General features: G+C 47.7%; 1 protein-coding gene across 1 annotated transcript; it reads left to right on the top strand.

The window, feature by feature from the left end:
• Positions 1–7,232: 7,232 nt before the first annotated feature.
• On the top strand, positions 7,233–9,860 carry spred3 (sprouty related EVH1 domain containing 3; the record flags this gene model as incomplete). The annotated part of the gene is made up of 2 exons (XM_080772038.1): positions 7,233–8,231; positions 8,577–9,860. 2 exons carry the CDS (start codon positions 7,233–7,235, stop codon positions 9,858–9,860), a joined length of 2,283 nt encoding a protein of 760 aa, XP_080628164.1.
• Positions 9,861–13,028: the final 3,168 nt, after the last annotated feature.

Below are 13,028 nucleotides of genomic sequence, written 5' to 3'. Positions count from 1 at the left end.
ATCATAATTGTTTTGTGTTTGATGTGATGCCTTGGAAAACATTCAGACTCTATGAAGGAATTGTGTAATTGTATAGTTGGTCTAACTCATCATGGGTCATGGTTTACCTTGTTTGAGTAGATTGGTCCAATTACTAATCATTGTGGGTGGGGTCTCACCTGGTAGGCCTATATAAGGGAGGCTTGTGGAAATGTTCAGTTTTGCTTGAGACTAACAAAGGAGACAACTCCAGGGGAGAGCTGGCAGGGCCAGGAAGACATAGCCTGTTTTCAGTTTCTTAAGTTCTTGGTTTGTTGTTTTTCCTATAGTTTAGTTGTCAAGTGTTCATTTCTTACTTTCTGTTATGTGAAAGTGTATTGTTAAGTCTTTATTCTGGAAGTATTATCTTTGCCTGCACAGTTGAATCCGGCATGGTGTCGTTCACTCCGTGTTTTGAGGTCAGTTTAAAATACCAAAAAGAGATTTATATTCTTGGACTGTCGATTCTTGGAGCCTTGGCCGTTCGGGAAACTTTACATAAATACTAGACGGGAACTCACCTATGCTTTCTATGGCATAACAAGCAGCTCCCCGCAGGATCCGCCTGGGGAGACACTACACCCAGCTGCAGGACATGAGACTAATTAGAGCGACAGAGAGAGAGAGAGAGGAGTGTGCGTGTGTACGTCAATTTAACCAAGGTGCAGACGATCAGAAATCAGCAGGGAGTGAGCGACGTTTGCGCTACTGTATGCCGTATTGAAGTGGACTCGGCCCCAGACTTTTTTTCTCTCTCCCTGGAAATAAAATCGTCTGGGTTTCCGAGGATACCAACCGGACACACTTGGACCTCTGTGTGCATGGTTCTCTTTGGGCGAGAATGGAAGAAAATGGCGTTCAGCCCTGAGTGGGGCCTTATAGAGTATATATTAATAGAGTCACAGAGAGGAAACACTGATTTAGCGCTATGGACATGGTGGTCGTGGCCCCGGAAAGTGCTGTTGCAGCTTCGAGCGACATTGGGAACATCCGTGAACGCGCTGGCTCTCGCCGCGAGCCAATTACACGACAACCGGCGGCGCTCGTTTTATTACACGCTCGCACACGCACACATGCGTGGTATACACGTATACTGTATATGGCCCAGTTCCATCCCAGAATGCACTCTGTTCAATTCCCGGGAAGAAGGGGTGAAATGGCCTCATTCGCTGAGGTGAGCAACTCAATGCAAGTGGATCGTGGGACTCGGGAGGAGAAATCCAGTGACCTCTCTATTATATATACACTCTTAAGGGTGGGGCGGCAGTGGCTCCATCTTGGAATCGTAAGGATCTCGGTTCCACCCCTGGCTCCTCCTCCTGACTTCATGTTCAACTAAAGATCCTTGTATACAAAGACACTGAACCCCTAACAGCTACCCCTAACAGCCTTGCATGCGGTTTCCTCCACCTCCGAATGTGTGTGAATAGGGTGGTGATGTAATGCACGATACAACGCATTGCAAAGTGCTTTGGAGAAAGGCGCTATATGTAAATGCACCGTTTTATTTACCATTTTATATACAGGTTCAATCTATAAGTCCACCAACCAAGCCTATTAGTGGAATCAGATCCTGTGTAGCGTTATTGGGGGACACTCTTCTCCGTGGCACACAAAGGATGAAACCATTGCATTAGCCTATATAGAGGGTGCGCGTGACATCATCGTACCTGGAAGTTATGCGGGAACGCCCACTGAGTGTCAAAAAACGGCTTTCTGGCCTTGTTGACAGCCCATTCATCCAAACAGAAAAGTCCTGTCTGATTGCATTAAAACAATGTTAAACTCACCAACATTGCAGCTGTATACGAAAAGCTTGAATTATCCTCTTTCTATCTGCAAAGTATTTGTTTCATAAAAATCCACCATAGAAACGTTATGAGCTACTTTCTGTCAGAAAAAGAGTTTGGAAGTGCTTGTTTTCTATAACACAACACTTTGCTGCCTCCTGCATTATGTGACATTTAGAAACAGGTGGTACGGCAGGACGGTTGAGTGATTTCCAACGAGCGCTTCCGAACTCCAACACTCCATGCTGCTCAATGTTTTGCCACTCAGTCTAGATAAGGGTGTCCTGAAAATCATGCATGTGCATACTCTCTATATGTCAGAAGGACATTCTGAAAAGTATACTGAAAATATTTTCTTTATGTCATTTTATCTTGTGATGAAGGCTCTGACTCTCCTTCCTCCTCCACACCAGAAGAAGGGGACACTGAGGATGACGGTCAAGCTGTGAGTATATCTTAGTCTTATACCACTTCACTGTTTGAAGCTATATACAATTCTGGACTTATTTGAAGTTACATAAGTATAGCCTTGGGAAACAGTACGACTGTACTGAGCCATGTGGCTCACAGGTCAGAAGCCTATATCTCCGGTGTCCTTACCAGGTAGCTTTATGTAGAAGTGTACGCACCCCCTTGGAAATGACGCTCGTCTGTCGCAAGGACCTCCGACGTCTGGCTTTAAGAAATCATGTCATATGTAGCAGCCAAGTCCATGGACTTTTATATCATTTTTATCCCACGGTTTTGTAACCCATTTTTCACCCCTGTGTCAATTATCTAATGTGATCCTGGGCTCTAACACACCCTCCGCCAACCTAGTCCCCATATATGGGGGACAAGGGGAGAGCAACGGACTTGAACTCATGCTTCCTTCATGCCTGAGTGTCCAAGTTGCTCCTTTGCACCTGACAGGTGGGAGTTTCCCTGGTTGGACGTATAGCGCGTGGAAGGAACACGTTATTCCAACCAGTTAATTGGTAATCGAACCCTTCTAGCTGTGAGGCGACAGCACTACCAACTGTGCCACCGTGCCCCCAGTCTATATGGACTTTTCATGATATTAAAAGAAACGGGGGGCGGCCGCGTTAGTCCGAATTCCTGTTAGTCTGACTATTTAGCCGGTTAAGACTCACCCGTAGCTACTGTGTGAAGGGGAGAAACTCTGCACGCACTGCACATACTTGGGGTATTATGTCACATCCATGAACGGTGTTGAACGCGTATATATGGACCTAGTCATGGATACTAATGTAAAACTGCTGAATCCTTTAAAAGAGCTGGTTTGTGCAGGTGTGGTCCAGTAAGTGACGTTGAAGTCTTATAGGCTTGTGTTATGATATATATGTATATAGGTCTGCATGTACTGTGATCACAGCTGTTTCTATGTGTGTTTTTTACCATGCGCCTGCTGTGAAATAGCAAGCTCTATATAGTCTATCGTTCGAGTCTATCATTGATGTGCAAGCTAGTCCTCTACACTACAGAGTAATCTAGTATAAAGAGAGTGGTGACACTATAGCGTTGACTCCCATTGTAACAATGGAATGCGGAAGTGCTCATTCTATCTCAATGGGATAGTTCCAGCCATAGGACTCAGAGCAATGTTTGGAACTATAGCCCATAGCACCCCGCTTTACGGCGAGATCTACACTCTGGTCCTCTAGTTAAGTAGTCTAGTCCAGTTGGCTTTCTCATTGGCTAAACCGAGATGTGCTGTTTCTGTGTGTGTGTGTGTGTGTGTGTGTGTGTGTGTGTGTGTGTGTGTCTGTGTGTGTCTGTGTGTGTGTGCGTGCACACCGCAAATATGTCTGGGCGGAAACGAACAACTCAGAACACAATAGTTCAGGGAGTTTCCCTGGTTGGACGTAGCGCGTGAAAGGAACACGTTATTCCAACCAGTTCCTTTCCCCTCCATCAGGCTCCCCGGCTGGCCAGGGGGAGGCAGTTTAGAGACCAGGATTACTGCATGTTTTTGTGAGGGTACCTACAAGCTCACAACACATCGCAGCGTGACGTGTTGTGAGCTTGTAGATCGGCTATTTTCAGCATGCAAGTGTAAAATGACTTGAACTGGATCTCTTGTTCACTAGTCCCTAGTTTTTATTTGTTGACGAAATTGTCAGTATAGTTTTAATCATCACAGCTTAGTTTTCATTTAGTTTCCATTTAGTTTTCGTCAGTGAAAAAAAGGTAGTCGACGAACATTTTTCGTCTTTGTTTTCGTCGACGAAAACAACACTGTGTCACAGAGATAAAAATGAAAGAGAGGTTGTGAACTCAACTGGGGATACTTAAATTCATTTTTGTTTAAGCGGTGCTAACCGCTCCCATGTGTGGCTTTGTCTGTATGTCCACCCCGAGACGTCATTTGGCATTAAAGTCAGTGGCAAAAATGGCTAAATAAACGTGTTTTGGTTTGTCAAATGACACACAACTCAGACGACAAAGGTGTAACGTCACATGCCGAAGGCCAATCAAAGCCCTACTAAAGACATGGATTGGCCAATGAGGAAGTATGTTATCCTTGCGTAGAATATCAGTCTTGCGTGAATATTAGTGTTGTGATTGTCCCTCTCAGTGTGCATATTAAGTCTCGATGTTTTTCTGCAATGTTTGCATTTTGGACCATTGAGCCGCTCCAATCTGTTTTGGGCAGAATAGTTTGATTTTAGTTTACTTTTAGTCACGTTTTAGTCACCTGGAATGTTTCAGTGTTAGTCTAGTTTTAGTCGACTAAATCTATAGTTGATTTAGTCGACTAAAATGTATTTTGGCGGGCCTTGATGCCGTCGTTATGACTGTTTTTTTACACTTGCTGAAAATTGCCGATCTACAAGCTCACAAGGTTGGGCTTGTAGATCTGCGTAAAATGGGCTTGTAGATCAGTGTAAAATTACTTGACTGGATCTCTTGTCCACTAGTCCCTTCCTAACATTTCAGTCTAGTTTTTATCTGTTGACGAAATTGTCAATATATGTATAGTCTTAGTTTTAGTCACCGTAGCTTAGTTTTCATTTAGTTTCCATTTAGTTTTCGTCAGTGAAAACAGCGAAAACTACACTGCCCCATATGTCTATAATAGTGTCTCCCCTTTACCTCCCAAAGCCACATTTTACCACCCAGGTTATCACCAGGAAATGGGTGTAACTTGACAGCGGTGAGCGAGAGAGACAGGGCACGATAGAGGCATATATAGGGCTAATATTGGCCCAATTCCAATCCGCTCCCTTACTGACTCACTGCTGACTCACTGACTTATATAGGTGTGCGTTTATGTGAAGTCTACGAGGGCTTGCGGGCTGTCCCATTTGAAATGGGTATAAGTCAGTGTCAGTGTGAGGTTTTATATTTATCCATTTATTCCATAAATCAGTACTATTGAACACCCTTTACGCCTGTGTCTTGTTTAGAAAAAATATTGAACTAATGGAAAGTAGTATAGTTACGTGCATTACAACCGTACACTCATGCACGCACACAGACACGCAGAGATGTGGTGCATTCATAGTAGGATGTAGCACCAAAGTCCTATATTCTTTAGCTGCTACTGTTTGCAGAGGAAGTTTAAGTGTGTTCAATAACTGAAGTCCAAAACGTTTCTGTGTTGCCTTTAAGGCAAATGTTCTATTTTTCTGTATATTAATTAATGGTACGTGGTTGAATTTCTGTTTACCTTAGAAGGGCTTTGAGTACTTTATTTTGAAGGCGGTTACCAGTGATTTTATTTTGAAAACTCTTTGTATTTAATGAGTAATTTCCTGTCAGCACCATTTTCATGCAGCAGTGCACAGAGATCACAGGCTGTACATAGCTGTGAGCCTAGAATCCCATCTAACCCACTTGGAAGCATTTTAGAGGCAATGCCGTAAGTTGTTGTGTTGATTTCAGTTAACTTTCTGTACAACTTTGTGAATTTGTGTAGGCCTTCATGTTTATCTGTAAGAGGAAAGTTATTTATTGAACAATGTTTGCTGCTGTTTGCAGAGCATAGTAGCCTAGAGTGCACAGGTGTAGGGCATCCTGCTAATTGCCCTGGTGTGTGTAGGTCATTTAGCTACTCACCTGTTATGTTTTCTTTTTACTGTGAAATGATGTCAATTAAGAACAAACCCTGAATGTTTGTATTGTTGTTATGTTTGCAGTTTTCACCGTCATGTCATGAGGAAGAGCAACAGTAAATGGTCAAATCTTACTTCGTCTCTGTCTTCATTGGCTACGGTTTAACTCGGTGTTTAGTGACAGTTCTCTAACACTGCACGAGAACACTACAGTTTCCATAGAGTGGATAAATGATACGTAGCTTGCAGAGTTAGTTCAGTCAGATATACTCGAGGGGGGGTTTCATGCTGTCCTCAGGGGGCGCATTCATATACTCAAGGGGTTAATATGCTGCATTACTATATGTGGGTGTGTTCAGTTTGTGCAAGACCCACATGTCATTCGCTGATGTGGCAGTCAGCTGACCAATTGGGCGGGCTACTTAAAGGGACACTTCACCCTTTTTGCAAAAAAATATATGTTAATGACGTTTAGAAGCTTTAGATCACTTTCCTGGGCGTATTTATGTGTGTAATATGTGGTTTTAGATATTTTAGATTGTAGCAGTGAGCCTGTTGTCTCTGATGTCATGGACACTGGTCTCACTACCTTCCTGGACTACAATTCCCATAATTCTGTCTTACTGAGACAACATGTAGTCCAGGAAGGAAGTGAGCCCAGTGTCCATGACATCAGAGACAACAGGCTCACTGCTACAATCTAAAATATCTAAAACCACATATTACACACATAAAGACCCCCAGGAAAGTGTTCTAAAGCTCCTAAACGGCATCAACATATATTTTTTTGCAAAAAGGGTGAAGTGTCCCTTTAAGCTCACTAGACTCTTCCTGCCTTCCTTCTGGTTGTTATGCTCCCACCACCACCACCCCAGCACCACCGGTGGGCTCTGTTATTTATGTTCCCCATGGGGGGGTTGTTATTGTATATCTATCTCCTTGACGGTGTTTGATTGTGCCGAGCAGGGAGAAAAATGTCGCAAAGCCGAACGGCAAGATAAAATATTATATGACCATATACCATAATAAATATTGGTTAAATCTGTTCGTGAGTTGTCTGTCTGACTGAAATTATATTTATTCTCTCTGTAGCTGTTGTCCAAACTTCAAGATGGAGTGCGTGATTTTTCAACCTCTTCCGTTTTGTGGTTTTGTTTTGTGGACCACGTGTCGAATTTGAAGTTGGTAGGGCGACCGGTTCTCGAGTTATACGTGGATTACAGACGTACACACATACGTACAGAGACATGGTGGTTTTACTTCGCCTTATACTTTAGTTTTAGTTCATTTCCAGAATATATTTTTATTTCATGGTTATTTTGAATCTGGGCCCGCGTTAAAAATGATCATTAACTGTGCAGCTCTAATGACATACAGCCTGTGTCAGTCTCATACAGGAAGTGAGTCGTCGTCCAACAGCAGGAAGGAGATGCTTCCGAAACCCGTCACCATAGTGACCAGCGAGTCGTCCTCCGCCTGCTTCGTGCGACCCGAAGAGTTCAGTTTTGCATCCGGCCACGCCGTCACCACTCAGACACCTGCCCAGGTACTAGACCACGCTGTCACCACTCAGACACCTGCCCAGGTACTAGACCATGCTGTCACCACTCAGACACCTGCCCAGGTACTAGACCATGCTGTCACCACTCAGACACCTGCCCAGGTACTAGACCATGCTGTCACGACTCAGACACCTGCCCAGGTACTAGACCATGCTGTCACCACTCAGACACCTGCCCAGGTACTAGACCACGCTGTCACCACTCAGACACCTGCCCAGGTACTAGACCATGCCGTCACCACTCAGACACCTGCCCAGGTACTAGACCACGCTGTCACCACTCAGACACCTGCCCAGGTACTAGACCATGCCGTCACCACTCAGACACCTGCCCAGGTACTAGACCACGCTGTCACCACTCAGACACCTGCCCAGGTACTAGACCACGCTGTCACCACTCAGACACCTTCCCAGGTACTAGACCATGTTGTCACCACTCAGACACCTGCCCAGGTACTAGACCATGTTGTCACCACTCATCAGACACCTGCCCAGGTACTAGACCATGCCGTCACCACTCAGACACCTGCCCAGGTACTAGACCATGCCATCACCACTCAGACACCTGCCCAGGTACTAGACCACGCTGTCACCACTCAGACACCTGCCCAGGTACTAGACCATGTTGTCACCACTCATCAGACACCTGCCCAGGTACTAGACCATGCCGTCACCACTCAGACACCTGCCCAGGTACTAGACCATGCCATCACCACTCAGACACCTGCCCAGGTACTAGACCATGTTGTCACCACTCAGACACCTGCCCAGGTACATGCCATCACCACTCAGACACCTGCCCAGGTACTAACTAGACCATGTTGTCACCACTCAGACACCTGCCCAGGTACTAACTAGACCATGCCATCACCACTCAGACACCTGCCCAGGTACTAACTAGACCATGTTGTCACCACTCAGACACCTGCCCAGGTACTAGACCATGCTGTCACCACTCAGACACCTGCTCAGGTACTAACTAGACCATGGGTTCCCAAACTTTGAGAATCACAGATCATTTGGGGACCCAAATCCAAAATCACATCTCGCTGGTACTTCACACAAGTTCACTGAGACCACGATCCATAAAACCATGTGAGCAACATGGCACGGCACCCTTATACGGTCTTCACGTCTCGTCCTCTTTAGACAGTCCTTGGTCTCACTGACACCCTGCTATCCATTCCTCCCCCCCAGATCCACGCCAGGCCTGCGCAGCACCACCACCATCTCACGCAACAATCGACGGCGGCGGCATCGAGTCCCCCGACGGCGTCCCCCACGTCACCCGCCGCCGCCCCTCCCCCCACCGCCGCCCCTCCTCCGCCCAGCAGCCCTCCTCCCCCCCACCACGCCACCTCCCACGCCTCCTCCACGTCTCCCCGCTCCCCGCTGTCGCCCACCGCCATCGCCAACATCTCCCTGCTGGAGGTGGAGGGGGACCTGCGCAGCCTGGACCCGTGCAAGGACCTGTGGGGCTCGCGGGGCTACGAGGACTACCGGCGCGCGGGCGGGTCCACCCGGACCATGGTGGGCGGGCTGACGGGCGGCGTGGTGGTGCCCGACAAGCACACGGAGCTGTGCGTGGTGCGCTTCGAGAAGGACCCGGGCGGGGGCGGCGTGGGCTGCGAGGTGACGCTCAGCCTGGACAGTAAAGGGTCAAAGCGGCGCCTCTCCTCCTCGGCCTCGCCCACCTGCGTGGGGTCGTCCGGGGCGTCGGGCGCCGGCTCGCCGCAGTCGGGGGGCGCCGGCTCGCCCCGCGGTGGCGGCGAGGAGTCGTCGACGGGGGGGAAGGGCGGCTCCTCCCCCTGCTGCATCCACTCCACGCTGGCCATGACGCCACGCTCGCGGACTCGGAAGAGAGGAGGGGGAGGGGCCAGCGCCGGGGACGCGGGCGCCATCTCCCCGGACCACGAGGACGGCGACCACCACCACCACCACCACCACGGCGGCGGGCCCTGCCCCTCCTCGGGGGCGTCGTGCTCGTCGACGCACCGCTGCGTCTACTGCCGCTCCGTCTTCAGCGCCTCGGAGAACGGCCGCGGCCGCTGCCGGGACGCCCCCGACCCGGCGCTGCGCTGCCTGCGCCAGTGGACGTGCGTGTGGTGCGCCGAGTCGCTCCTCTACCACTGCACGTCGGACTCCGAGGGCGACTTCTGGGAGCCCTGCTCGTGCGGCGACGAGGACGACACGTCGTTCCAGCGGGACGAGGGGGGGGGTGGCGGGGGCGGGGGGGGCCTGGGGGGGGGCCCGGGGTACCCCGGGGGGGGGTCGTCGCGCCACTACTCCAGCCTCTGCTGCGCCCGCTGGCTGGCGCTGCTGGCGCTGTCGCTCTGCGTGCCCTGCATGTGCTGCTACCTGCCGCTGCGCGCCTGCCTGCAGTGCGGCGAGCGCTGCGGCTGCTGCGGCGGGAAGCACAAGGCGGTCCGGTGATATGAGGGGGGGGAGGGGGGGGGGGGGCAGGCCCAGGGGGGGGGGGGTGGGGGGGGCAGGGGGAGAGAGAGAGAGAGAGAGAGAGAGAGAGGCGGTACACCTGTAAGGAATGAGGATGGCAGTGCTTTAGATGTTGGGGGGGGGGGGGGCCCTTTGAAGCCCCACATAATGGCCTTCCACTGCTTTCCTGGTCTTTCTCTATTGGCTCTTCTGGACTCTGAAGGGTAACGTGGAACCTTCCATAACCTACGGGATACTTTGACTCGCTCACCGTATAGAAACTAGAAGTATAAAACTCCTTAGACTGAAAATATTTTTTCCTTTATTTTATCACGCTCATAAAGTGCTCTGTGCTCAAAGTGCAATTAAAAAGCAAACGTTTCGGTCCTATAAGACCTTCGTCAGTGCTATGTGATTTTCACAGACAAATAACTTGCTCTTTAAAGAGCTCCAAAACAATACAGCTCAGGTGCTGAGAATTGCTAATTATACTAATTGATGACATCACCTTCCATAACCTGACAGTTTCCCCCGAACCTGAAAGTGGCTTGAATTTTCTTATACCGGAACTCCCAGAGATTAAATTTAAATTAGGGACACCTCCTGCCATGGCCTCCATTTCGGGGTCAAAGCCCCCCCCCCCCCAATTTCTTGTCTAGATTTTGTGTCAAACCCCCCAAAACGTGCGGCTATGGTTTGAGGTCGGACTAATGAGCGGTCAGACCAGTGCCACGCTATGCCCAAAACCCCCCGAAATGCATGGAAAACATGTACTATTATTATTATTATTATTATTATTAATAATTACCTGTGCTTGCTGGTGGTCCTGCTGTCAGCCGGCGTATATAGTTTGTATTATTATTATTATTATTATTTATTAATTTTCTAATTTTTTAGAAAAGACACGTGACTGTGATTTGAACCAATCGTAACTAACTGTGATATAACTGACAGTCTGTCGGCCAACCAGAAACATGTTTTGAATTTAATTCGTCGTAGCCCCGCCTATACTGTATCCGGTATTTGTTTTTTTGCACACACCATTATATAGGCAGTTGTCCGTATCCGGTCTAAACCGGAACTGAGCCCAGGCTGGTTCGTTTTTGGGCATCGCGCGAGTGGTGGGATATATATTCTCTCCGTTGAATAAATAAACACTGAACGCATGGATAATATGCCACCACTGACACAAACACACTGGAACAATTCAGAAGCACCTTATTTGAAAACTCAACTAATAACACTTTGTGTGTATTAATCTGGCGTTTAGTAGATTATATGTTTTCTTCTTGGACTTTGTGGCGTTTGTGGCACTGTGGCAGGTTATTTAATATGGGATTTTGAGAGCTGTCGGCTCCCTTTTCCTTAACAAATCTTTGAATAGCTATATATATATTCTTTCAGAGGGAACTTTTTTTATTTATTTCGACGTCAGGCCTAAATGGGTTCATTTAAAATGGACCCGTTATAGGGAACCATTTGGTTCCACGTGTACACTCTCTGAGTTACAGACCCATAAGGGTCCATTTGGTTCCTAAATATCATTTAGCTGCGGGGCGGGGGACCCCCTGGAACTCCCTCAAGGACCCCCCTATAAGGGCCCCTGGACCCCACTGTGGGAACCACTGAGTGGCACAGCATAAGGTTCACTTATTTCATTTGTTCAGCCATGACAGTCCAAAAGAGTCAAGAGAGACGGCACCTGTATAAGAACTACAAAGTAGTAAAACTACAAAGGAGCATTGCTTATAGCTGTTGGGGGGGGGGGGGGGATGATATATAGGCGGGGTCTGGGGGAAGAAGACGACCCGTATCTCTGCTGCCACCATGTGGCCCTTTGAAGCCGCACACAACACACAACATGGCCTTCCACTGCGAATTCCCGCTCTCTCTCTTTCTCTTATCCTCTCTTCCTGCACCCGGTGGGCCTCTATAGCTTCCCTCCGCTGGCCCAACATGGCCTGCTTTGCAGAGGGCACTTATAAGACCTGGCTCTGTGGGGGGGATTCACCTGGAGCCTTCATACGTACACCACGGATGTTACCGGAAGGGGTCAGCCAAAAGGAGCATTTTGGGGTGGCGGGGGGGGGAGGGGGCAGAGACATTAAAGGGACACTTCACCCTTTTTGCAAAACAATATATGTTAATGACGTTTAGAAGCTTTAGAACACTTTCCTTTTGGGGGTCTTTATGTGTGTAATTAATATGTGGTTTTAGATATTTTAGATTGTATAGCAGTGAGCCCGGTGTCTCTGATGTCATGGACACTGCATGGGCTCACTTCCTTCCTGGACTACATTTTGTCTCAGTAAGACAGCTCTCCCCCTATCCACAAGGAGGAGCAGTGCACCAAAGAATTATGGGAATTGTAGTCCAGGAAGGTAGTGAGACCAGTGTTCATGACATCAGAGACACTGTGCTCACTGCTACAATCTAAAATATCTAAAACCACATATGACACACATAAAGAAAGACCCCCAGGAAAGTGTTCTAAAGCTTCTAAACGTCATTAACATATTATTTTTTTGCAAAAAGGGTGAAGTGTCCCTTTAAACAAAACCACGTAGACGGAGAGAGGCAACGAGGACAATGATGTGTATACACTGTTTCAAGATGATTTGTTTTTGTTTTTGTTTTGTTTTATTATTGATTTTTTTCCAATGATGATTTAGAGAGAGAGAGAGAGAGAGAAAAAAAAACCTAAAACTTAAAAAAGATGTTTATATATTATGATTGTTATCATTTTAACTGGTATATTTTAGTAGATGTAAAACTCTTGACTTAACTGCCCCCCCCCCCCACCCCCCTTCCCCCCCAAAAACGGCACACACAGCTTATACAAACCCCACAGACAGACACGAGAGATTCTGCAGTTTTTTTTTTTTAATGGTTCTGTTTTTCGTGTTTGTTTGACCTGACCCACCTAACCTAACCTAACATAACCACCACATGCACAGACAGATGTTATTATACCTCTACATTTACCTCGGTTGTTATAATTATATTCAAGCACTGGCTCACATGACCACGGAGAAAGTATATGTGAGCAAGAAGAGAGGAAGTTATACCTGAAAACACTGTTGTCTTTATTGCTTCAGGAAGTATCGCGTGGTGCAGGCGCTGAAGGTTATAGGAACTAACTGGCAGCGGAGACTGATATCATAGGGG

This window comes from Protomyctophum bolini (genome assembly GCF_963924005.1).
Source record: "Protomyctophum bolini genome assembly, chromosome: 9".
Lineage (NCBI taxonomy): Eukaryota > Metazoa > Chordata > Actinopteri > Myctophiformes > Myctophidae > Protomyctophum > Protomyctophum bolini.
This window is presented reverse-complemented; position numbering and strand designations above follow the sequence as displayed.